Source organism: Callospermophilus lateralis, chromosome 9 (assembly GCF_048772815.1).
Source record: "Callospermophilus lateralis isolate mCalLat2 chromosome 9, mCalLat2.hap1, whole genome shotgun sequence".
NCBI lineage: Eukaryota > Metazoa > Chordata > Mammalia > Rodentia > Sciuridae > Callospermophilus > Callospermophilus lateralis.
This window is the reverse complement of record NC_135313.1, coordinates 65,413,581-65,440,285: the sequence shown is the minus strand read 5'-3', so window position 1 is coordinate 65,440,285 and position 26,705 is coordinate 65,413,581. Positions and strand designations below refer to the sequence as shown.

At 33.4% G+C, this 26,705-nt stretch overlaps 1 protein-coding gene across 3 annotated transcripts in view; it reads right to left on the bottom strand.

Annotated features, from left to right (window-relative positions):
- Positions 1-26,705, bottom strand: part of Cobll1 (cordon-bleu WH2 repeat protein like 1) — a 149,217-nt gene that overhangs the window by 13,460 nt on the left and 109,052 nt on the right. For all 3 annotated transcript variants that reach the window (XM_076866029.2, XM_076866030.2, XM_076866031.2), the window contains 7 exons: positions 23,536-23,633; positions 23,194-23,430; positions 8,806-8,959; positions 8,296-8,370; positions 6,975-7,094; positions 2,878-3,112; positions 1,814-1,911 (listed from right to left, as the gene is read on the bottom strand). In XM_076866029.2, coding sequence (XP_076722144.2) covers positions 1,814-1,911; positions 2,878-3,112; positions 6,975-7,094; positions 8,296-8,370; positions 8,806-8,959; positions 23,194-23,430; positions 23,536-23,633 — 1,017 coding nt within the window. The remainder of the gene's footprint in view (positions 1-1,813; positions 1,912-2,877; positions 3,113-6,974; positions 7,095-8,295; positions 8,371-8,805; positions 8,960-23,193; positions 23,431-23,535; positions 23,634-26,705) is intronic.

Genomic DNA, 26,705 nt, shown 5'->3' with positions numbered 1-26,705 from the left:
TTTTAAAAAAGTAAATGAGCCTAAATATATTTTCTTCTTTCTTGCTGTTTCTTATTTTCCACTGAATATATTTTGAAACTGGATATTATCCAGTTTCAAAAATAGAAATATTTTCCTAGAGGAAGTAAATCAATGTAAAAATATAAAATTAAATTAAATTAAATCCTCCTTAACAAACACTAATTTATTAGTTTTATATTCCAAATTTGTTTTTTATATTTTCAGTGGGTTAGACCTACTGAATCATTAAATTTAGCTCTAAATTTTTCATCAACATTTCAAAATTATTCTCAGTGATTTTCAGGCTTAGAATCACCACTGAATTTATTAGCTAATTCCTCCTCATACATATCTGACAAGAGTCTTACTTGGTCTGTGAATGGTCAAGTTATTTTCCAAGGGTGGCCAGTAGAAGGAGAACGTAGCTTCTGTACTGCAGTGTCCTTTCTCTACTCAAAATTAATATAAACATCTACAATCTAAACAAAGGATGGTTCAAATAAGTGTATACTGTAGGTGAAAAGAGGATAAAACCACTTTAGGGATAATAAATTATTTATTTTTAAAATCACCTAAAGTTGACAAAAGGTCATTGCAAAGTGTGTGCAAACCAAAATAAATATTACGTAAATGTACTGTGACCCCAGCACTAACTTGATGTCAAAATCTTTGAAAATAATATACTAAATCATTTTTGCTAAGAAAGAAGTAGCTTTTAAATCATGATTTCTCAATAGGAATGCTACTGCCATCACAGTATATGAAGGGAAAAATAATCAAGATAAAAGAATAGGAAATGATTTACACATGGAGAAATGACATTCTCCATGTGTCTCAGAATGGGACTGAACATTTGAAGTAAAGTCAATCAGCAGCATACACATTCAGGTTTACATATACATACCATAAAAATGAAACTGACATAGATATACAGATATCATTGGGACTATGACTTCTTATTCAAATATGAATATTATAGTCTTATGTTTTTTTATTAATCTTAACTGGGTTTTGTATGTTAACATGGGTTGGGCTATCAGCCTTCATAAATCACTTTCTTCTTATTCCCTTGAAATATATCATTGTGCAAGATCAATTTCTCTGATACAAGATGATCCAATTCAATTGAGGAGTCAGGAATACAGAACTGCATGGCTTCTAGGAATCATGTAACAAAATTAACAAAGTGGTAGGATTTAGATGGAAAATTGTTTTCTCTGCAAAAATGGGATGAGCATAGACCAAATGACAGAATGGAGGGAACTACATCATAGGAAAAAGAAGAAACTGTCTTGAGATTGGAATGAGAATTGGAGAAAGTGTAAATAAGATTACATAATTAGATGGTTTGAGCCTTGAAAATCAGGCAGATGAGTTTCATTCAAAATACAGCAACTTGAGTATGATATAAAATAGGATTGTGCTACAGAATTAGGAGGAAAACAGAAAAACAGAACAGAAATAGATGCCTAGAGGACATTGCTTTTAAGATCTAAGGTTGAAGTTCCACAATCCCTAAGACTTAACAACATCATCAAATGTAATGCACTGGATAGCTAAGAGCACACTTTGGAGTAATACGGACTGGGTTAAACTCTAGGTCCATCACTTACTAGTTGTGGGAATTAATATCTTTGTGATTCAATCTTTGGTAAAATGGGACTAAAAATAATAGTACCCATAATAGCCTGTAAATGAGGTGGGTATTAAATGAGTCAATATATAAGATTAAATGAGTTGATATGTGTTAAGGATAGTCCTTGGCACATCATTTTCTACCAATGTGTAAGATGTCAGTGTTTATAAAACTCACCATTCTCTTCGCTTGGGCCCAAATCGGACTTCAAATTTCTTATACTGCGGGCTATCATATCTTCATTGCTTGTATCATACACAGTACTGTGTGACCCTCTGGAAGATATGATATTGTATATGTGTATACTATTCAAACTCATACAATAAGAAAACAGGCAATAATTCCCAAAGACAGATGGACTGAAATAATCATCTCTTTCTGCCAAATACTGAAAATTTAAAAGCAAAGAAAAAATTACAACTGAGAGGAAATGATTCTGTGAAACCTAAGTTTTTTTTTTTTTTTTTTTGCATATAGTGGTCCTATTACACAGAAAGATATAAAAAGCTTGGGAAAATGGACTCATTACCAAAATAGTGTCTTTATTTTGATATTTTTGGTTATTTGTCTTTTAAAGAAAAAGGAAATTTAATGAAACATTTTTGTCTTGCATCTAGCAAAGTCAATTACAGAAATTGTACTTGAATTGACCTCACTGATTTTTTTCTAGTGACAGAATGGTTTAATTTGGAGACAATCCCATGCAAGTTATGTTAAACCTCTGATGAAGATGATTTATTTTACTTGGTTGATTTCATCTTTATTCATGATGTTGCATCTCAAACATAATATATGTGAATTCACTATAGCTTTAGATACCTAGGATAATATGGAAAATGCCTTTCTGCATCATAAAGTTGACTGTAAAAATAATACTGGGGATTTGAACTTATACTCTATTACAGAGAATTGTTTTCATATGCCAGTGAGTATTTGATAAAAATTAAAAATTAAATGTTTCATTTAAGTCAAATAAGTAATAGGCAAAATACACAAAAACTTGAATTTTTGCATCATGCAAATTATGTTATGGCTTATATGACACAGGGATTAAATTTGATAGACTTTGAACACAATTACATGCAAATAGATATGCTACTAATAAACATTTTTATGATGATGATGGTAAGAGTGGTCGAATCTAAATAAAAGGAACTGACTCTATTTGTATTTAAACTAATCCGAAGAATAGTACTAACTAAACAAATTGCCAGCAACACTCTGGCATTCAGACTACTTACAGTCCATCTGTGTTTCTAGTTTCTTGGTTTTCTTCCTTGGAGTTTTCAGAGGCCTCTCTGCTATTGATGCCAAGGGCTGAGTCAGAATCATTTTTCAGTGTATTTGTTATATCAGTAGATACAAAAGGAATGTCTGGTGACTTCAGAGAAATATTTTCCACCTCATCTTTAGGCGCTTCACTCAGTTCTTCCTTTTCTTCTATTTCTTCCAGGCTATAATCAGAGCTTATTCCAGCTACAAAGAAATGCATATATAATCCTGAATATTAATTTGTTTCATTTACCCTATGTAATACTAGCAAGGAAGGAATATTTAATAATTAGCTGAAGTCTTTAAATCAGGTTTAAAAAACATATCAATTAGTGAAATGTTTTTCTCATGTGAATAATCATGTTAATATATAACAAGATTGTCTCACATGCACATAACCCTAAATACAATTTGCTATCACTCTAGGTTTTATTCGTAGAAGATGATTTAGTATCATAAATGTCAAGTTAAATATTTCACTTAAGAGTACGTTTTTTAAAACGATTTTAAATCCATGTTGTAAATCAATGTAACTTAAATACAAGTTTATTTTAATGCAAATTAAACAAGCATGAGATTTTTGCACATAGAGTTTGACTCAGTAGTTATTAGCACTAAATATACCTGAAAATTATCTGAACCCCTTTTGAAAATACTCAAGCTTATACCCTACTCCTCAGCTATTAAATAAAAATTTCAAAAGGGTGAGGCCAAGAATGTTTAAGGTTCCTCCGGTGATTCTACTGTGCAACCAGGGTTAAATGATCTAAATGCTTAATATGTTTTTAATCCGGAAACAAGTATTAAGCACTGATAATTTTTACTGCCACATAGTTCGATTCTCAGAGGCAACTTCCTCCAACACTTTTTTCCTATATATTGTCAGAAAGCATATAACATGCACACATAAGCAGATATTCATATTCACATTTCCTTTTCAGTTGGTTTATTTAATATAAATATAAGTATATTATACCCAATGTTTCAACCTAGCTTTTGATCTACTTATAATATCTTAAATATCATATACTAATGTGTGTAGTTATCAATTTTCAACAGTTGTGTTTAATTTTTCATTGTACAAAAATGTGTTTTATCATTACTTCTTAGTATTGCCAACCTGTGGTACTATGATAAAGTTGGAGACATCCTTAGCAGTTGATGTCCATAGTTATGGTCAAGATGAGCTGTGAAAATAAATTTACACCAAACACTAAGGTCCTGGAATTTTCTTAAATAAAATTAAACATCCAAGTAAAGTTTTACTTCAAAAGGAGGGAAATATGTTACAGCATTGGATTTTAGTGATCAGCACATTCACAAGATTTAATAAAAATTTTAAGATATTTGTAACGTACTTAAAAATATAATTTTATCTCTTAAAGTGGAGACAGAAAAGTATGTTCATTGTGCTTCTTAAGAAACAGGCATAGAGCCTGGAGATGCCGTTTAGTTAAAAGCTTGCCTAGCATGCTTGAGGCCCTGGGTTCCATTCCCAGCCTCTGGCAGTATTACATGACTGTAGTCCCAGCACCTCAGGAGGTTGAGGCAGGAGGACTGTGTGAGTCTAGGACTTCAAAGTCAGTCTGGGTGACACAGCAAGACCCTGTATCAAAAAGAAACAAATACAGGGTACTTTAAATTAACAATAAAAAATGCCCTAATTAAATTAGAGTACTAAGAAATATTTTAAAATTTTTATATGTACATATTTTGGCAAATGTTGCTTTATCATGACATGTACAATAGCCATCATGATGCCTTGTGCAATATTATATGTCTATAACATCATATCATAGTAAGAGAATATTTATGTAAGCTGAAAACTGTGTACTGAGAAAAATAAAAGCCCATGATGGTTCAGATGTAGAAGTGTTTTATACATGACTCTTCAGTATGTATTAAGCTCTTTTGAAAATTGTATTACCTGATATGATGTTTAGCAAATTACCCATCATTATCCCTGTATTTCTCATGCTGTCACAAGTATTTCAGATACATAACTTTTTTTTTCCAAGTATGAGGTCCTCACTGAGAAACTAGTCTCAATTAAGGTATAAGGCATGAGTAAGATGTTTCAAAATTTTTTCAAATTTTTCTGGGATGATTTGATGGTTGAAAACATCATACCAGCTTGCTTAAATATATATTTTTATCCACTTGAAAAGCATTCCTATTATTAAAAGTCTTAGAAAAGGCAATAATTATTTTTCACCCGTGAATGATAATTAGTCATAATGGCGGGATTCATTATGTCATGTGCCTACACATTATGCACATAATTTAAATCAATCTCATTCCCTACTACCTGCCCTTTCCCTCCACTCCTCCCTCTCCTTGATTGGCTTCTCTAATGATCTGCCTTCCATTACTATTATTTTAATTAGTACACTATAATTATATATAAAGGCAGGATTTATTGTGGTATGTTCATTCGTGGACATGGCATATACTTTGATTGATTTCATCCACTAATACTTTCCATGACCTCAGCTCCTCCCTCCCTTTCCATCCCCTTCTTCTACTCCCTTTCATTTGTATGAGATCCCTTTTCCCCTCTAACTTCCATATGTGAGAGAAAACATAAAACCCTTGTCAGAATATCTGAGGAGTCTGACCTATTTCACTTAGAATGATATTAAGAATTTCTAATCACCCAAGAGAATTTTCAGTCTGTTTGATTAGCACAGGTAAGCTCACGCTTTGAAAAAAAAATCAAGTTTATTTAGTATGTGCCAAATTCTAGCACTAAAATAAAAAAAGAAACGGGGAAGGGGCTGTAAACAATGTATAAGTTTCACAAGTGTTCTATCAGAACTATTTTATTTCAGGTTTAAAAGTTCTAAAGGTAGCGTATTCACTTTCAAAGAACATGGTTTTCTAAATCTTAAAGTACTGTTAAGAATTCTCAAGATTATGAAAAGAAATTATTTAAATTGTTTAAAAATCATTTGAAAATATAATGATTGAAGTTTCTTTTATTTTAGATAATTTGAATATTTTAACTTATTTTTTCAGTCCCTTTAAAAATAGCAAATACTGACTGAAAAGAATATATTTTTAATTATTTAAGATTAAAAAATAATTAACATATGGAAAAGAAATGTAGTTACTTAAACTTCCCAAAGACATTTTTGTTAGTCTGTAGCATTTTACTTGTGAAGTTATTAAAGTTTAAAATTTAACTAGGACTTTTAAGATATCTAATATATTTTTCCTGGGGATCATCAAAATGGCAAAATAGCCTGTTAAATACTATTCCTTTGCAAAAATATATTTTTTTATGTTATTCATTCATTCAAATATGCTGTGTCACAGCATTGTTGATGCTACTAGAATTGTTTTTCTTTCATCCTTGGAAAATAATTTCCATTCAGTAAAATTCACATGATTCTTTGGATTTTGATGGACTGATATAGTTGTATAAATACAATTGCCACCACAATTAAGACATAGAAAATTCTATTAGTCACTTAAACTTCTTCACACTTCCTAATCTCTGGCAACCATTATCCCTATAGTTTTGCCTTTGCAAAAGTGTCACATGAATAAGAATATAACATCTAGGCATTTATATATGGGCTTCCTGACTTAACATAATGTTTTAGATTCAGCCATATTGTGAGGATTCATTGTTGTTCCTTTTTATGGTTAAGTAGAAGTACTGTATTCTAATACATGGATGAACTACAATTTGCCCATTCTTCAGAATGGGGATATTTGAATTCCTTCTCATTTTTGGCAATTCTGAATCTAAACTATATTATGTCTAGTGAATTTATTGAAAATAGTAAGGTTTAAAATTTCCCCCCAAAAAAGCAGGAAGTCAAATAGAAGGTAAAACTCTACAGAATCCCTAAGTTTATTAATCTTACATTGCATCATATTCATTTATATAGTTTACTATTGTAAACTCTAACCATGGATAAAATTTCAAGTGAAAAGAAATTCCAATTTCTTTATGAAACATTCTTACAGAAAGGCTTCCCAAGTAATCAAGTCTATAATAGATGATGTCTTAATCTGCATAAAACAAAGCCACAATCAGGAAAGACCTGACACCTACATGTCAATGATGCTATGGCTGCCTCAGGCGTTCCAGGGCCCTCAGAGAGAGGGGCTTCATCTGTCAGTTTGGGAACCGTGCTCTGTTCATGACTGAGGAGCCCAGGGCCCAGGTGGGTCTCTGCCAAAGAAGCAGATTCTGTAGAAATGACACTTAGACAAAAAAGTTAAGGCAAGCAGAGACCAGAAAGCATTATCAAAGAAATCAGATTTCTGAGTTCATAATTATCCATGCATTAAACAAGAGGACGAAAAGAGAACAAAGGGAGAGAAACAGATACCCAGCAGAGTTTGAATAGCATGCACATCTTTTTTCCAGTACTTCAAAATCTTCTAATTTCACTATACATTTGTTAATGTTATTCATTATATTTCCTCTGTAGAATAAGATGGTATCATTGATATTATTCTGAAAAAAATCATTATTAGTTATATAATAGTAATACTTTAAATCACAAACACAGGAGTAAAGAATTCTTATATATATTAATTTCCAAATTCCTATATCATAAAGATTAAAGATTCAGATTAAAATTTAGGTGCTCCTGGACTTTTCCAAACTTGTGAAAACAAATGCTAAAAATTAGGTAGTCATAATAAGTATTTTTCGTACTTACCAAATTATCCCCATGCTAAGGTACTAGCATATATAATATTCTGTTTCTGTATCACATTTCCAATCTATTCTATTCATTTATGTCTAACAAATGCTAAAGGTGAGAAATTTTATTGTACATCTTTTTATAAGGGCCACTAAGTAGCTATTATTGAAAATATTGGAAATGGTATTAGATTGAATCATTCTATTTTTACTGGAATTTTACTTATTTGAGGAGAACAGATAATGCAAGTTATATAATAGAAAGTATTTTCAGGGTAACAAATTTTTACCATGACAGTAGTATACCTGGTCATTGAATTCATACCTAGAAGCATTGCTTAAAGAAACTATGTAAATTTTTCTCCCAAACATACCAAACAAACCTACCAAACATTTCTAACTACGATGTGTCAGTACTCTTGGGAAGGAGGTTAACAAATGTTGACCTGACATTGAATAAGGAAAAACAAGAGACCAAACAGGGAAAGTCCTCCAGGTATAATTCCAGAACTGAAATGTTGATTTTGTGCCAGTTTCAGACTCTAATCTCTACTCCTAGGGGGAGTAAGGGAAGGAGAATTCATTTCACGAAATAAATTTGGGAAATGAGGTCAAAGAATCTGATCTCTTTCATATAGAGCATTCTAATTAAATCCATTCCTCAATTGTCATGGAAATTCTTTTTCAGTACTGACACAGAGTGGGAGTCAAGGTGTCATACCTGGGCTGGATGGCCCCTCAGGGGAGCTTGTTTCCAAAGCACTGTCTGGAGGAATCCCATCTACTAACTGCAGGGCTGAAAGGAACAACACAACTTATAAACAAGCCTTATACATAAAGCACCTTTACAGCTTCACTGTAGCTTTTTTTATACAATCCAGAAAGAATTGAGCCCTGACCTTGCTAAAAGTCATTTTACTACCCAACTGTGAAATGACAAAACTCCATTTAGATTCATTCCTCTTACTATATAAGTCAATCCTGGAGTGGCAATGTTTTCTAAATAAGTTTACAAATTACAATCTGCTCATTTTAGGATAATGAAGCCATATATTTTTGTCATTTTATTTTGTGTTGCAGATTCATAGAAAGCAGTCAAGTGAGAATAATCAGGGACTATTTATAAATCCTAAATGTCATTATTTAATAAAAAGACAAACACATATCATTTCTGTTTGTATTAAGCAGAACATAATACAAATGATAGTGTTAATGGGAAAAGTAACATTACCAGTCACTCCGCCATTTCCATCACTTGAACGCTGGGCTGCTTTGGAGGGTGGGGAAGGTGCTTTTCGCTTTGTTCTCCTCAAAGATGAAGTCCCGATGGAGGAGCTACTGAGCTGCAGTGAGCCTGTTCTCACCATGCCTGCTTCACAGGGACTCTGTAAAAAACAAAACCGCCAAACACAATCCTATATTTAGAAATTAATTGCAAACCTTATGAAGACACAGATCTTTATAACTACCAAAATGAAGCACAATAGTAATTTATTAAAAAAAATAGTTATGGAACAAAAGAAAATCTGTGCAGAAATAAGGTAAAATGTAAGGAAAAATAAAATATGGCCCTCCTCAACAAACTTAGACTAGGACAGGGGACAAATATGAAAACAACAAATTGAAATGTAGAAGGCTTTTGAGAAATACAGTTAAAAACTAACTTTTACAGAAGAATCAGAGAAATTGTTGAATGTAAAGTAAGGGTTAAAAAGGGGAAGAGTACTGGTACACTAATAGCTGGCTTGGTTAATTTATCTCTTATTAGCACCAGTGTATCAGTGGAAAATGATTCAAGAATTTATATTTACCCAAGATAAGGTCCTTGAGGTCACAGACTACAAATGGCTACTGCTCACATTCCTGGCAGGTGAATGTCTGCAGACCCTAGGACTATCCTGCCTCCTCAGGCAGATTGATGCCTCCTGGCCAACTGCCACGCCATCTTTGCTCTTTTACTTATAACAAAACTTAGAGTTGTTCATAGTTTATTTCTGCAATTTCTCTTTTCCCATTTGAGTTTCCCAATTAAACTCTTACCAACCCTTGACCCATTAACACTTTTCCTATCAAAATCACCGATGACCTTGACCACAAATAAATCAGTGGTCATTTCTCAGAAATCATTTTTTTCTTTTGGACCTGTTAGCAGCAATAAACTCACATGACCTTCCTTCTGTAGTGCTTTTTCTTACCCAGAACACCACATTCCTCACTCTCAACAGATCCATACTCTGGCTGCTCTGCTTTCTTAGTTTATTACTTTTTATCTTCTGACCAACATTGGTGTCACCAGAACTCTGGCCATATTCTTGTTAATATCTATACTTAGACTCTCTCTTGATGATTTGTTACCTTTAAGTTTTATATACATGCTGATGATTGTGAACCCATGTCTACTCCATCCGATGACCTGTTTTGGTCTCCACATCAAGGCCACTTCAGCTTAGCACGTCTAAAACTTAAATCTTGGCAGTCATTCCTTCTCTTTCTTCTACCCCAAACTCTATATTTCTCATGGTCTTTATCTCAGCAAAAAGCAAGTCATCCTTCTGTTTGCTGTCATCTCCTCTCTCATCATCCATAACAAGTCTACCCTGTTGGCTCCTCACTTAAAAGACACCCAGCATCAGCTTGACTTCTACCAGAGTCTGAATCATTGACAACACTCTAACAGGGCTCTACTTCTACGCTGCATGCCTACTGTCTATTCTCAACATAGCAGAAAAAAAAAAGGATCCTGTTAAAGTGTGTAAGTCACTTTAGGATGTTTTGTTCAAAACCTTCTAGTATTTTCCCAATTGGCACAGAAAATCTAAGTCCTTTTAATTGATGACCTGGTTCCTAGATGTCTCTGACCGTCTGCAAGGACAGAACAGCTCACTCCAGTCACACTGGCCTTTTTGCTGCCTCTCAGGTATGCCTGGAGAGTTCCTGAGGTGGCTACCCTGGCTGTTCCTGTACCTAGAATGGTCTTCCTTCTGATAGCTTAATGTCTTCCTCCCTCATTTCCTTCTGGTTATTTCTCATATGTCACCTTCCAATGCCTTCCTCCCTGACTCCAAAAGTTTCTATCCACTTCCAAGCTTTATTTTTTACTATCAGCCTTTAACAGCTTTTGGCTTATTTACTGGTTTATTATCTGCTTCCACTGGAATTGGCTGTAAGGGCAGAAACTTGTTTTCCTATTTTGTTCATTGCTGTAATTCTAGAACAATTGTTTGGCACACAGAAGTTTCTCAATAAATATTTAAGTGAGTGGAAAATGCACTCTATATTCTCTTCTTTATGGGTAAGAAGTCTTGATAAACTTGGACTAGGTGTTTGTGTACATTTGGGTCATTCCAATCTTACAGGACCATGTAAGTACATCCAAGCAAAATAATCCAATACATAAGAAGTTTTCTATCTTTGTGCTTTGCTACACATCCAGAAAAAAATTGACAAATTTGCTATTTCATAACTTTCTAATACTTCTGCCAGAGGGGAAAAAAACCTGCCCCAAAAGAAAAAAAAATGATTTAAAAGCTATCATCACTGCCAACTGTGTGAGATACTGAAGACAGCAATGGATCACTACAGGGATAGAAACGCAAGCCCACATGGCAGATGCTATACTATACAAACCCCTCATTCATCACTCCTCTTAAGGAAGGAGAGACAAGGTGGCTGTGATCTCACCATCCCACAAAATAGTAAACTTCTACCATATTAGTTGGTATATAGTTACAGCTAGCCCTTGCCATCATATTGCGCTGTTCCTTCTTCAGAACTCGGACCTCCAATAATCTAGCAAGAAAAGAAAATCTGCCACTCAAATTCAGATTTTGATTCTGAGTCACTAAAGTCACTTCTGATTAACTACAGTGATCATTCCCCCCACCCCAGGAGGTCATGGGATGGATCCCCAACAGACCTCCGAAATAATTCAAGAGAAGGATCCTCAGTAATAAACAGCTAATAAAGAAACATGGTAAGGAATTAGCAGTAAATATTGATTTCAGTAGATTATAATGCCTCTGTGGTCTGAAACTTTTACTTTATCTCTCATAATATTAGCAAATTCAGAGAAACTCAAGGAGATAGTTAAATGCTAAAAGAACATTTAAAAATATTTTTCTAAAAATCAAAAGTTGTTATTTCTTGAGAAACTGACTTCAGTATAGCCTTATTCAAGCATCACTCTCACTGCAGATCTGGTTTATTAGTAACAATGCGGTCAGAGCACAACCAAGTAATGACATCTTTGATTTTCCTCATGTTTCTCATGTTTTGACTGATTGCTTTCATGAGGTACATAATAAAAATACTTCCATCTTAGGCCATATTCTCAATCACTATCACTTCTGGATCTCACCTATTACATGCTAAAAGCAGTCATGATATGAACTTCACAGACAATAGTGTGTAAGAGCTAAAGACTTTCATAATACAGTAAAGCAGACAGCATAGAAATTTTAAAAAGAGGAATTTTTATACTCACAAATTCATGTGAACCTATCCATAACTCAAAGACAGAATACCCACATATTCATATATTTATCAGTCTGGAGATCCTAAAATAAGCTAGCATTTTTGTACAGAATATGTATATTTCTATTAACAAGGAATTTAAAACTTGTCAAAATAAGTAAATAGCATTTATGAAGACAATTGAGGGAATGCAAAGCCCTGGATACCTTGGGAAGCATATATAATATAATCATTCTACAAAAAACTGATATAAATGGGTGTACATTTCTAGAGTTGCAGTTTGAACCACAGACCCTCAGAACAAGGACATTAGGAGAGACATGATTCTTACTAATTGATATGAGGTAAAACTTGTGCCTGTCATAACTAGATTCCATCCTATGATTAATAGTGAAAACTTGCTAAGTAAAGAGACAAAATATAAATGTAACAATTAGTATAAGATGATCCAAAAGCAAGAGTTCTGAATTAATAAGAATTGTGAGTTTAGATAATCAACGCAGATTAATAAGAGAAATGTAAATTTTGAGATGTAATACCAGTAATAGCATTTAAGAAATAGCTTTATATTTTCAGTCATCTTATGGGATACAAAAGACGTTAGTTGTTTTTATAAAGAAACTCTCAAAGATCTTCAGTCAGCTAAGATAACAGCCAAAAAAAGTTACTAAAAGTCAAATTTGAAATTTTTGGGGATTGACTAAAATATCACTACTAAGACGACCTGGAGTAGTACTTGGTCTTTGAAGGAAAAGATGTTCTGTATCTACTAAACATATCCTTCTCTTGGGTGAAAGTCTGCAGGAAAAGATGGAGTATTTACATTAGAACATGTAAGTATTTCTTGGTTAGCCAAGAAAGCTGGTGTGTACTCAGATATGTATACTATATACATCCTAATACAAAAGATTGGAAAGGCTCCAAACACAGGAATACTTACAGCTAGAAAGTAGACTTCCTAAATTACCACAGTTATTTAAGTAATACACAAGTTTCCATTTAGAATGTATTCTCCTGTGTCCTTCAGGATGTGCTCCCAATAGTCTCCGAGTAACCCTACTTTTTCACTGATCAGAATTCAATCACCTAGTGTGCTGAATGTGAATCTGTTTAAACCAGAGGGAGGTTCATAGAAGTTTTTCATGTTGGAAGATAGCCCACCATAATGGTGATCCCCAAAATGAGGTATGGGGTCAACACTAGGGGCAGAACCAGGAAACTTGTCATTTACAGTCTCTGTGACCTTCAGTCTCATCTATAAAATGTAACCATATCTATGTTAAAAGGTGCTGTGATCCTTAAATGATCCACAGCATATATAAAATGGTGCCTAGTACACAGTACATGTTCCATATATATCAGCTGTTATTACATGACATCTCTGTTTTAAAGCATGTGAATGTATTCCATAAACAAAATAAAAACATGATAGTTATTAAGGTTAAAGTGAAAAGTATGGATATAAAAAAAAGGAGGTACTTAAGACTGTCTTTCTCTTTGGTGACAGTGGCAGTGGAAGTCCTACTGGAATCAATCTCAGTTATGATCAACCTAAAAACCCAATAGTGTTCAATGTTCAGGAACCTGTGCCTAGTCCACTGCATAAGCCAAATTCACTGTTCTAAAATTCGCCACCTTTAATCACTTCAAGTTATTTCATCATACCATGAAGGACTTTAATAAAAGTTAAATATTTAACACTAGTTTGTTAAATGCTGGTGATGAGTACGTGAATATGCATTAGAGTATGTAAATTTGAACAATCTAACAGGCGAAGTTTACATGAAGAATTAAATAAAGAATTGCTTATAAATGTTTACCTTTTACAACCAGGATACATTTCCTTTGGTCAAATTATATATATATATATTTTTTAATTGTGGTTGAGATTTAATTATTTTAAGTCTAAAGGGTTTACAATATGAGAAAACGGGTTTCTATTTACCAGGAGAAACTGCTATGGTTAATCATTAGAGATATTCAATTATTTACTTTAGTTAAAGCTACTGATAAGTCTGTCTGCCATTAGTGACCACTGTACCTGTAATAGAAACACACATCATCAAACTTTGTGCTCTGTGAAAAGGGAAACACTACAAAGAAAAACAGAATCCTCTAGCAAAAAGGGCAACGTCAGTTTGAAAACCAGGCCAGATAGTTAGTGTCCCATAATTCTCATCCAAATCAAAATCACTGGTCCAAATGAAACTAAATAAAAGCTGAAAACAGAATTAAATAGTGTTCAAAAGACTGATGACTAGCTGAGGACTAGCTTTGCACTAGTTACTAGGTCACTTATTAATCATTAGGTGAATCATAAGATGTGGGTCACTGGAATCAATGCATTCTAGATAAGAGTTAAAGAACAAAAAGAAAAAATTGAATTAAGGGATATAAACAGTAGCCTAATTTTAATAATGTTATTTAATATATCTATTAGGAGTTTTTTTTATTATCTGTTTACAATATTATTTTCACATGTGGGGAGGAGCGGGGTAAATAGAACCTAAAAAATCCTGTAAAATTATCATAAATTATATATATATATAATTGATTTATATATATATATATAATTGATTTATATATTTTTTAAGGGACAGATCAACATTATTCTTCTCCAGCTTATATATTCCTAGTAAATACTATGAGATAGTATGAAATATTTTAGCAAGTTAATGAACTTGAATATCTTAGCAACTTCATTAACTTGAACACATCTTCATGAAACTAAGTCTTTGAGCACTTTTTAGTGATACCCATATGCTCCTTCAGGAGTCCAGGGAGAAAGATGTCCATTATTCAGTGTCTTAAGTTGCTTCTGTAGTTTAGGTTTCATAAATCCTCACAGAGTTGAAGTAGGCATCACCATCCCATTACCACTGATCAAAGCTTCCCACAACAAAGCCCTTTCGTCCAATTTTAAGAGACAATAAAAGGATTAAAATAATTTTACAATACTAGAGCTGGAAGACACTTTGATGAACATAGTTACAAAACTTTATTCTACAGAGGAGAAAACCAAGCCACAGAGAAGTTCAATGAAGATGATGATGATGGAAAAAAAAAAAAAAAAAAAAACCGACAAGGACAAAAAAAAAAAAAAAAAAAAAAAAATCATAGGCCCAAGAATAGAATGGAAACATTCTCCAAACCATGTCAATTCCTGTTCTGCCACAATATACTTCTTTTTCCAGCCCTTCTCTATGCAAAGAAGAAAAAATTTACAAATTTTACAACTTGTGTTATGACCTGAAAATGTTTTTACACTTGAAGCAACATGCATTTTCATTTCATAAGCCCTACAATTTTCTGAGATAGCATACAACCAATTCTTGTTATTGAGAATCCTTTGCTTATAACATTTTGTTAAAGCCCAAAGATGAGGGCCTCTCTCAATAGTATATCTTGTGGGGAAAAGACAGGATGAACCAGAAGAGCGCAGAGCCCATGATTAAGCTTAAAGATAGGGAATGGTGGTAACTCTAGTCCTCTGTTATCTTAGCAGAAATGTTTCTAGGGACAGGGTAGGGCAATATGAAACACCTACAGTTAAACAAACTGGGGCCAATTCAGTCGATTCCAAAAAATGCACCAAAGATGTATAGCTGGCTTCATTCCAGACAGTGCCCCACCTCTATAAGCTTATCACCAAGGTTCTAGGAAAGACGCCCGCTTCTCTCTGCCCTGGGTTCTGTTAACACAAACCGATTACCACTGAAAGGTGAATCTCTCCACAAGGTATAAAATACACCATGGCAGACAGGCTAAGCAAACTTCGAACCACAAGGACTGGTCAAGAAAGCCTCCTAACACTGATGATTTTCAATATGGTTTTATGAATATCTTGTGCAATTTTAGAGAGATACAACTTTTTTGCATATTAATAGATAAGAAAGAGAAATCCACATTAATCCCACAGCCCGTTGTTCTTTGAATAACATTTTCATTTAAAATTTAACTTTATAATGAGCATAGTTTTTTATTTTTTTGGTCAGAAGTAAAATGGGCAGAAAACTAAAAAGTAGTGATACAGAGGGTTATTGTGGAGATTAATTGGGTAATATTCTTTAAACTTGATCTGGAATATTAATAGTTAATATATAAGCATTCACCACTGCTTTTGTTATTGTGACCCTTGAAATGAACCTTCAAATGAACCTTATGAAAACCACAATGACAAAATATGCTTTAAATTGTGCCAGTGCATTTCTCTACTGAAACCAGTCTTATTTTTGGAAGTACAGACAGCTGTATTCCATGTATCAAACTGCAAACACCATGGTAACCACTGTTCCCAGGCAATTGTAGAATGATGTGTGTGGTCCACTTTCTATATGATAAGAGAAGAGTGGAAGGGAAAATAAAATGTTACCCGATGATCTGGATTTTTTTTTTTTAAAAGGTATATTTCTTAAAGATTACAAATACAAACTTTACATATAGAAGAGTACAGCCTTAATTACTGAAAAGAAGTAGGATTAAAGTCAACTAAGTAAAACGAAAACAAATATATACCTACTCATAAAAGCAGATACATAATCTGCTTGTAAAGCCATTAATATAAAAGTGAGTAAAAGATGAAGACAGCACATATTTTAAAAAAATTAAGTCACTTATTAAAAATGAATACTCTAGGTATTAAATTTCACTTGCATAATACTAGATGGCAAAAAGTCTCAATTGCTCAATCTTTTGAGTGATTGTGGCAGAATGCAAAAGGAGACAAAATGAAATATCCACTAGAGATTATTCCGACTGTGTTTTCAGCCACAACTCAATATCCCAAGAAAATGGCTTATCATGTTAGTGGTCAGTGGAAAAGCTGGTGGCTGTTGTATACACATAGCTCTAAGCAGCAAAGACACACCAAATATGTCAAATGAAAATTCTCCAAAAGGTTCTATGAATTCTGAGTCAAGATTATCCACAAATTCAACTCTTTTACCTCTTCTTCTAATGTAATAAATCTAGTTTCTGCACTGTATGTTCCAGAATTATAAGTCACTTTCAATTTAAGTCAAGTCACTGCATTTCTGACTTCCTGTTTCACACATGTTGGTCTTACTATATATAACTGTATACATTTTCTATACTAATGCATGGGATATGGTTTGCATAAATAACAGAATGAGTCAAATATTTTATATTTTGTCACAGAAATGACATTTTGAATCATTAGAACCACAAAATGCTCGAAAAGTTCCATTAAAAACTGCCAGAAAAATTCTAATTGGAAAGTTTTTCTTTTCAAATGAACATTTTTGTAGATAGGAATATATTCACCTTTATAGGGAAAATGACATGAAGCCTGAAATAATGAGAGAAAAAATACAGAAAAATTTAAGGACATGAAATTGACAGTAAAATATGTATTCTATAAAATACATTCTTAAATGGGGAAAATTTTAGATACAGAAATATTCCAAGAAAAATTTAGACTATTTTACTAATTTTAATCTTTTATGAATCCTCTTTGGAAACTGCACAATCAGTTGTCAAAATCAGCTCAGAAAATCAACAGCCTGTAATGTGAATAATTTCAGTATAAGTTCCAAAAACACAATCCAAATATCCTAATTTGCCAATATTGAGAAATGTCTTAGAGGAATTAGGCAAATTATTAAATACGGGCAGCCAAAAAAATATATAAAAGAGATGTGTTTGACAATTTTTTTCAAGATACAGATGAACTAACTTATTGGTAAGCCTTGACTGTGGCAAACATAGTATTAGTGACTTTAAAAGAACACTAAAATGAACTCAAAGCTCAAAATAGATAAAACTACTAATTATAAATCACTGTCAGGCATTACTGATATTTATCTCTCTTACTCTATTTTCTGTCACTTTACTCATACAAAGTAAGCATTTGTATTTCTAATATAACGTAAATATTTCCAATATTTTCTTTCTGCTTTAGTATAGTTTGGAAGAAAAAAAAAATGGAAAAGATTACAACACTGTACTTCTGTTAAACAGCGCACCCTTGTGGTTTATTTTGCATCACAGACATTGAAAATCATAGGATATAAGTGTTTCTAAAATTCTTTGCATACTTAAGAACAGATTTGTACAAAAATTTTTTTCTTCCACTTACATTTTCCCCAACATGCCTATACTTTCAATCATATAAAATAGTGACTTGTTAAAATTCAAAGTTCAGCCAGGAGTGGTGGCATCTGTAATCCCAGTAACTCAGGAGGCTGAGGCAGGAGGATTGCAAGTTCAAGACCAGCCCCAACAAGTAATCAATAAACTAAGTAATTGATATGCTTTGCTGAATTTTCTGAATGTTTGTATGTAAGTAATGTAATCCAATGGTTAAGTATATTTATATGCACAATGTAATATATAATATAATGTTTTAGCTGTTCATCCTTGATTTTTAAATATAAGGTTGTCAAAATTCTGGATTTTCTATAAAAGCTTAAGAAAACATTGCTAAAAGCCATATGGTTCAGTTACTATAAAACTAAATATAAGCAACCTATGTTATCAAAGTGTTTCAGAAAATTCACCAAATACAAAAATGAAATAAATACTAAAATTTTGTGATATGACAAATTCTCATTGTATATAATATACTTGGATATGTGAAAGCTCTACTTATTAATGTTTGTCAATTCTCTGTACTATACCACCAATTCTCTTGAATACCTACAGTGTTATAGGATTTTGCTGCAGAATACAATTCCTGCCCTATAGCTGGGAGAGGACAAAAGGAAAATTTAACAGAGCTTTAAGCTTTAAACAATAACAATTTAACCCTAATATTTATCTTTAGATGACAGGGTAAGTAAATCCTGTTATATCCAATTCAATCTTTAAACAGGGGAAGGCCTTTATGTTCTAATAAGGATATCCAAAATGAATCATTAAGTACCAAAAGTGAGGAATAACATGGTATAGGTAGCACATGACCATGGGAAAAGAACAATAGGTAGTATGAGTATTGACTTGAATGTGCATACATTATCTCTTGAAAGGGACTTGAACTGTCAATATTGGTTGCCCTTGGGCAGAAGAATTTAGTTGAGGACAAAGCAGAAAAGGATGATTTTCACTGTATTCCCCTTTTTATCTTTAGCATTATGTAATATATGAATATACTACCTAAACATATATAATATAAAAAGGCACAAGGGAGACATGTTAAGAGAAAGTAAAAAATATTCTATACTAAAATCTGAAAAAAATTCTTCATTAAGTTAAAAAAAAACAGGATCCACTGAATGGGATAGTAGGAATGAATGTAAGGAAAAGGCACTGAGATGCCTAGGCAACCAAGAATTCATGTGTGTGCATACATGCACTTTTGTAAGTGCAATAGGGCCATTCAATTATGAAAGGAAAGGAAGCAGGATTTCTCATGAGACAATAAGTCAAATCTTGTGGTCAGAGTTAAAAGCATCCTGGAAATGATGAGGATTAAGAGTTTAAAAGTTATGATCAGTCTGTAAAGAAACTTGAGACCCAGAAAATCAATCACAGCAAACTGAGGTTTCTGAACTGGGAAGTGATAATTAACAAACAGAAATGTGGCAGCGTGCTCCATAGAGCATTGTGAGGACAAGTTCAATGCTATTTCTCACCTTAGTCTGCCTAGATTTTCCTAGAAATGACTTCAGCAAAGGAAATGGAAGACATTGTGAAGGGTGACTATGTGAAGAATTGGTTTCTAAGTAGATGTGAAAGAATAAGGAAAAAAGTCAAAGATGATCTTTAGCTCTTCAGTCTAGGAGGGAAAAAAATGATTTTGGTTTATTTATTTTTTTTCTTTTCTTTTTAAATTAATTTTTATTGGTTCACAATAGTTATGCATAACATTATGATTTATTTTGACATAATTATAAATTCATGGATTTTGGTTTTAAATATGCTGGTTTACAGGTATAATGAGTCACTAAGTAACAGTGAGTTCAAAGTACAACCAGAAGAATACCAGGACAGGAGTTACAATTGGAGTTACTGATAGATTGGTTTCCTAGAACTGCTATAACAAATTACCATGACTGAGTAGCTTAGATCAACCCAAAGTTATTCTTTCATGGTTTGGAAGGCCAGAAATCCGAAATCAAGGTGTTGGAAAGGCTATGATCTCGTGGCTTCTGCTGGCTGCTGGTGCTCCTTAGCTGCATGCAGCAGCATGACACCACCTCTACCTCATCTTCACCTTAAGTGCCTTCTCTCTGGACTCATCATTGGCATACTCACCAGTGGATTTGGGTCTAACTTAAAATCAAGATGCTCACATCTCTACACCCATAAGTACATCCACAAAACACTAGTTTTAAATATGACTTCATTTATTTAGGACCCGGTCATTGGGGGACACTATTAAAATCACATAGTGAAAATTATCAGCCCATGGATTTAACAAAAGAACAGATGTGCTGCCTCTTAAAAAGTAGAGTGAACATAGTGAACAATGAATTCAGGTATCTCCAATTCAGACAATGGGTGAAAGAGTTACAGCAAGGAAAATAAAAATAGAATGGGATTAAAGTATAAGAAGTTGGTTCCTAGCAGGGTACCATGGTATACACCTGTAATCCCAGGGACTCAGGCAGGAAGATTGCAAGCCCAAAGCCAGCCTCAACAACTTAGCGAGACTCTGTTTCAAAATTAAAAATAAAAGGGCTTTTGATGTTGCTCAGTGATAAAGCATCATTGGTTCAATCCCCATTTAAAAACAAAACAAAACAAAACAAAAAACTGACTCCTCCAGGATCTGTGCAAGGTACTGAGGTACACAGTGAGATGCAGCAGAAGATAGAAAAATCAGGACCAAAGGGTGGCTATTCACATCAAATATGGACAGGAATGTAAGGAAAAGGCACTAAGATGCCTACGCAACCAAGAGTCATGTGTTTGCATACATGCACTTTTGTAATGAATAAATAAAAAAGGGTTCTTCAACTTCTCTAGGGAAAAACAAATAATTCTGGGTTCTGCTGAACAATACATCAAAGAACTATCCAGATGTCCAGATCAAAAGAAAAAATAATTAGAAAATTATATAAAGATGTGTAGTTTGCCAAAGGCAACATACTAAAAAAAGATTACTTAACACAGGGCACCAAGTGGTCATAGAGCAGAGGGCGAGAATCAAAAGAAATAACTTTCAGTGAGGTCACTGGTAGCACAGTCCAGAATTTTAAGAGACAACCTAGACCTCCTGGGGATCCAAGTACAAAGGAATTTCACTGGAATGGATTGAATGAGGACATCCAGAAGAAAGATTTATAAGCAGGGGCTATGATGATTTCTATATACAGAAAAAGATGCTTTGGTAACTACTTGAGAGTATAATAATTTACACACTTAGGATGTAATTTTAGGGAAAATACAAGTATAAAAAAATCCTCAAAATGCTTTTTGCTATGAAGAAATGCAAAGGAGCTACAAGCACAAAATGAAGTCTTTGACCCTGACTTGGTTCTAGATTTCCTTGCTGGTTCAATCTGTTCCTTGCACACACCCAGGCAAGCCATTGTATTCAGGATCCGAATTTCTGGACAGGGTCCTCCACCTGACTGATGGACTCCCACACTCATTTTAAGACTGAACTCAATGATCACCTCTTTTGCAAAGCTTCACTCAACTACCAAGCTGTAATCCTGGAAAACTTTGTCAGAAAAATGACTCCATCATAGGAAAAAAAAAAATCCTGATTTATGAGATTTTTATATCACAAACATTAAATTAGACAAGTCTTAATAGAAATAAGAAAGTTGATTTTCTAAGTAACAACTTCATTAAGCATTTCTTTAAAGATGTGTTTCTATTCAAATTGCTATGTTCTAAAGACACACATGATAGTTTACAAAAAACTATAATCAAGCTGCTTTTTTTTTTTAATTAAGAAAGTACCCAAATGCATATTAGGTGCATGGGAAGAGTTCATTTCTTGAGGCTAGAATTTACTAAACTTCTGAGGAGGAAATAAAATCCTTCAACCAGATATGAGAAGATCACCTGTTGTCTTGAATACTTCAAAAATAAAAATTGCTCTCAAAGCCATTTAAATCATTGTGTGATTACAAGCAACATAATACATCATCTTATGTTCAATCACATTTACTTGAAAATTCGCCTACCTTCCACATGAATAAAGCAAGAATGTACAGATTGCTTAGTCATAAAATGCTGTTTGCTAATAGATTCCCAAATTTAGGATTAAAGGGAACCAATAATAATAGGGGAGTAAAAATAAGACAATAAAAAGGAATAATAATAAAAATAAAGCTTAAAGGAAAAGGTATACACAGAACAATGCTTTGAACATAAGAACACATAAAGGTAATCACAATATGTTCTATTAAAAGGCTCATTTTAAAAAATAGAGTATTGATTTTAGGTAGACACCAGTGTTGAGAGTCACAGCCGAAGGGGCTCCAGCAAACTTTCAGACTGCCAGCTGATGATTGGCTCACAGCGGCCCCAGCAACATCTAGCAACATCTAGCTGATTGGCTCCTCTGCGGTGATGCTCATTGGGCTGTTTCCCTGCCCTTTCAGACCACGGAGCTGCTCACTGGGGGACTTTTTTGGCTCTGCCCATGCGACCCAGCCAATCGGCCTCAAGAGCAGGAGGATTGTGGGAGGAAGAGGCTGGGTTGGGGTGTGTGGCTTGTGGGAAGCCGGTGGTGGCAGTTGGGCTCTGAGGGTTTTTTCCTGAGGAGCTGTTTTGTTTGGCGTGTGTGGTTCTAAAAATAAAGTTAGTTTCTTTTGACAAGTGGCTCCTGAATTGTGCCCAGCCAGACTGCGGCACACCAGTATTTCCTCTGCAGAATCTCAAAATTAGGTCAAGAAGATATACAAATTAGAAGCCCATGAATTAGTACAAAGACTGTTGTTTAAAAACATTTTCATTTGAAAATAAGCATTTTCATCTGTAATATATGCATTAAGACTTAATGTTTATAGACCAGCTATGCGCTTGAAAAAAAAAGCTCCTTAAAATAGCAACTTATTCTTCATTGCATCAAACTACATATAATCTTTTCCCAGTACCAATTTTAGTTAAGTACTTATTCATGTTATTACATATTAATAACTGTTACTAACTTTCTTGGGGGTCTATGTGAAAAAAGAGAAGTTAGGTAACCTTGTCTCATCCTGTAAAAGAAAACAAACCTACTCACCTTATCAGTCTCCTCCACACTTGTGGATTTCACCACACAAGAAGCTGGCCTCTCCTGGATGTTTGTAAGGTCCTGAGGGGCACTCTGAGATGCTGGCATTGGAGGCAATGGAGCACGCCTCTTCTTGGGTGCATCCGATGGCAGGGTGTTTGAAACATATGGTTTGGAAATAGTATTGGACCTTGTAAAAGTTGGGCGGTGCTTATTTACTAGAGGGGTTGCAGGAGCACTTGCAGTCTAATAAGAAAAAGACAATGTCTATATGCAATTTCAAGATAAATACCACTTATTTTATACAAGATTTGAAGACTCTTCTAAGATATTGCATAAGAAAATACTTACTTGCTCCCGCTTTTTCTTATTACGTTGAAAAAAACTAAAAAATCCTTTATTTTCTTTTTCCTTCATAATGTCCAGGTTTTGTGATATTTGGCAGGACTCTAAAAAAGAAGAAAGTCATCTTACTTTGGTACAGAGAGTTGAATGTTCACTTCCAAGTTTTTCTTTTCTTACTTTCCCTCTAAAACCTTATCTAATATGCTAGGCATGGAGGTATATGCCTAGAATCCCAGCAATTCAAGAGGCTGAGATAAAAGGATCACATGTTTAAGGCCATTTTCAGCAACTAAGCAAAATCATCTCAAAAATTTTTTTTAAAAAAGGGGGGGTGGTAATTGGGAAGGTAACTCAGTGGTAAAGCACTCCTACGTTCAATCCCCAGTACCAAAAACTTTAAAAATAAAAACAAAAACTTAAGCAGTAATAAAAGTTGTCATTATAATCTGAAATGAATCACTCAGGACTACTTTTATCAAATTCTCAAAGAACCAAATATTCCTGTTTCACAACATAGGAAACTTAAACTAAGATATACTCAGGATCAATAATCACAACTAAGACATACACTCAATTTTTTATGACTCAGCCAGGATTGCATAATTACCAACATTTCAGAAGTATAATGAAAGCAGTACTAAGATGTAATACATAGTTTTAAAAAATCACCACAGCAACCACAAATAATCTAATGATATTTCTCAGGGCATTAGAAAAACAGGAGCAAACCAAATCCAAAATCAGTAGCAGAAAATAAATCATAAATATCAGAACAGGAAATAAATGAATAAATATAATGAATAAATATATAAATGAAATAGAGACTAAAACAACAATAGAAAGGATCAATGAAACTAAAAGTTGGTTCTTTGAAAAGATAAACAAAACTGACAAAAACTTAGCTAAACCAAAAAAAAAAAAAAAAAGAAAGAAAACCCAAACAAATAAATAGATGAAAAAAGGATAATATGACACATAGCACTGAAATTCATAGGATCATTAGGAATATTGAGTAAAATTACACACCAATACACTGGAAAATCTAGAAGAAATGAACAAATTTCTGGGCCCAGATGACCCACCACAATCAAACCAATAGGACATAAAAAAATCTAAATAGATCAATAATAAGTCAATGAGACTGAAGCAGTAATAAAGAGTTTCCCAACAAAACAGTAAAAGAACCAGACAGATTCATTGATGAATTTTTACCAGATTTTTAAATAACTACCACCAATGCTCCCCAAACTATTTCATGAATTAAAAGGGAAAGAAACCCTTTCAAACTCATTCTACAATATATCACCCTGTTTCCAAAACCTGATGAGAATACAACAAAAAAAGAAAACTATAGACCAATGTCCCTGATGAACATAGATGATATATATCCTCAATAAAATACTTTCCAATGGAATTCAACAGCACAATAAAAAGAGTATATATCAAGATCAAGTTGGTTTCATTCCCAGGATGCAATGATGGCTCAACATATATTAATCAATAAATGTAATACAGCACATAAATAGAATCAAGAATAAATAGCACATGATCATCTCAATAGATGCAGAAAAAGTCCTTGGTAAAACTCAACAGTCCTTCATGATGAAGTTCTGAATAATTAGGTATAGAAAGAAGATACCTTATTATAATAAAAGCTATATGTGATAAACCTATATCCATCATCATTCTGAATGGGGAAAAACTGAAAGCATTTCCTCTAAAATCAGGAAATAGAGTATCTATTCTCAACCCTTTCATTCAGTACATTGCTTGAAATTTTAGCCAGAGCAATTAGGTAAGAAAAATATATAAAGTGATATAAATATGAGAGGAGGATGTTGAATTATCCCTATTTGCAGATAATACAATTCTATTCTGAGAAAATCCTAAAGATTTCACCAAAGGACTCACACTGATAAATAAATTCAGCAAAGTAGTAGGGATACAATATAAATATACAAAAATCAATAGCTTTTCTATATATCAGTAATGAATGGACTGAGAAAGAAATCAGTGTTTCTTGTACAAGGAGGTGAAAGATTGCTACAGTGAAAATTGGAAAGTAGTGAAGAAAGAGATTAGAGAATAGAAGATGTAAAGATCATCTTCCATGTTCATGGATTGGAAGAATTAATATTGTTAAGACAGCCATAGTACTGAAAGTGATCTACAAATTCAATGCAATCACAATCAAAATACCAATGACATCCTTCAGAGTTTTTCACAGAAATAGAAAAAAAAATCCTAAAATTCATCTGGAATGAACAAAGACCACAAGTAGTCAAAATCATTCTGAGCAAAAGGACCAAGGATATAGGCATTGTAATCCTTTATTTTAAAATATACTATAGAGGCCCTCATCATTATACAAAATACATGTATGAAGATGTGAATTTGGTGTCAACATACCTTATATACAATCAGAGATATGATAAATTGTGGTATAAAGGTGAATTAAGAATTGTAATGCAAAAATAAATAAATAAATGACTAAACAAACAAATAAATAAATAAAGTATACTACACAGCTATTTTAATTAAAAAAAAACCTGGTATAGGCATAAAAACAGATATATACGGATACAACAAAAAAGAATAGAAAGGGGCTGGAGTTATGGTTTAGTGGCAGAGCACTTGCATAGCACATGTGAGGCCCTGGGTTCAATCCTCACTACCACATTAAAATAAAGGTATTGTGTCCAACTACAACTAAAAAAGTAAATATTTTAAAAAGAGAACATATATAAGATATATCTCCCCATTTACATATAATACAATTATCAGTACAATTACAATATAGATAGGAATTGAGGACCCAGAAATAAACCCATGTATCTACAGTCAGCTGATCTCAATATAAGTGTCAAAAATCATACACTGGAGAAAAGCCTTTTCAACAAATGGTACTAAGACAACTGGATATCCACATGCAAATGATTGAAACTAGATTTCTCTCACTCTGAAGAAAAATCAACTCAAAATGGATCAAAATCTTAATGTAAGACTTGAAACTACTGGAAGAAAACATACAGGAAACACTTCGAAATACTGGAACAGGCAATGATTTCCTGAATAGTACTCTGATATCTCGGGAAACAAAAGCAACAATTGACAAACAGGATAACCATAAATCAAAACTCTGATGCACAGTAAAGGAAACCACACCAAGAGATTGA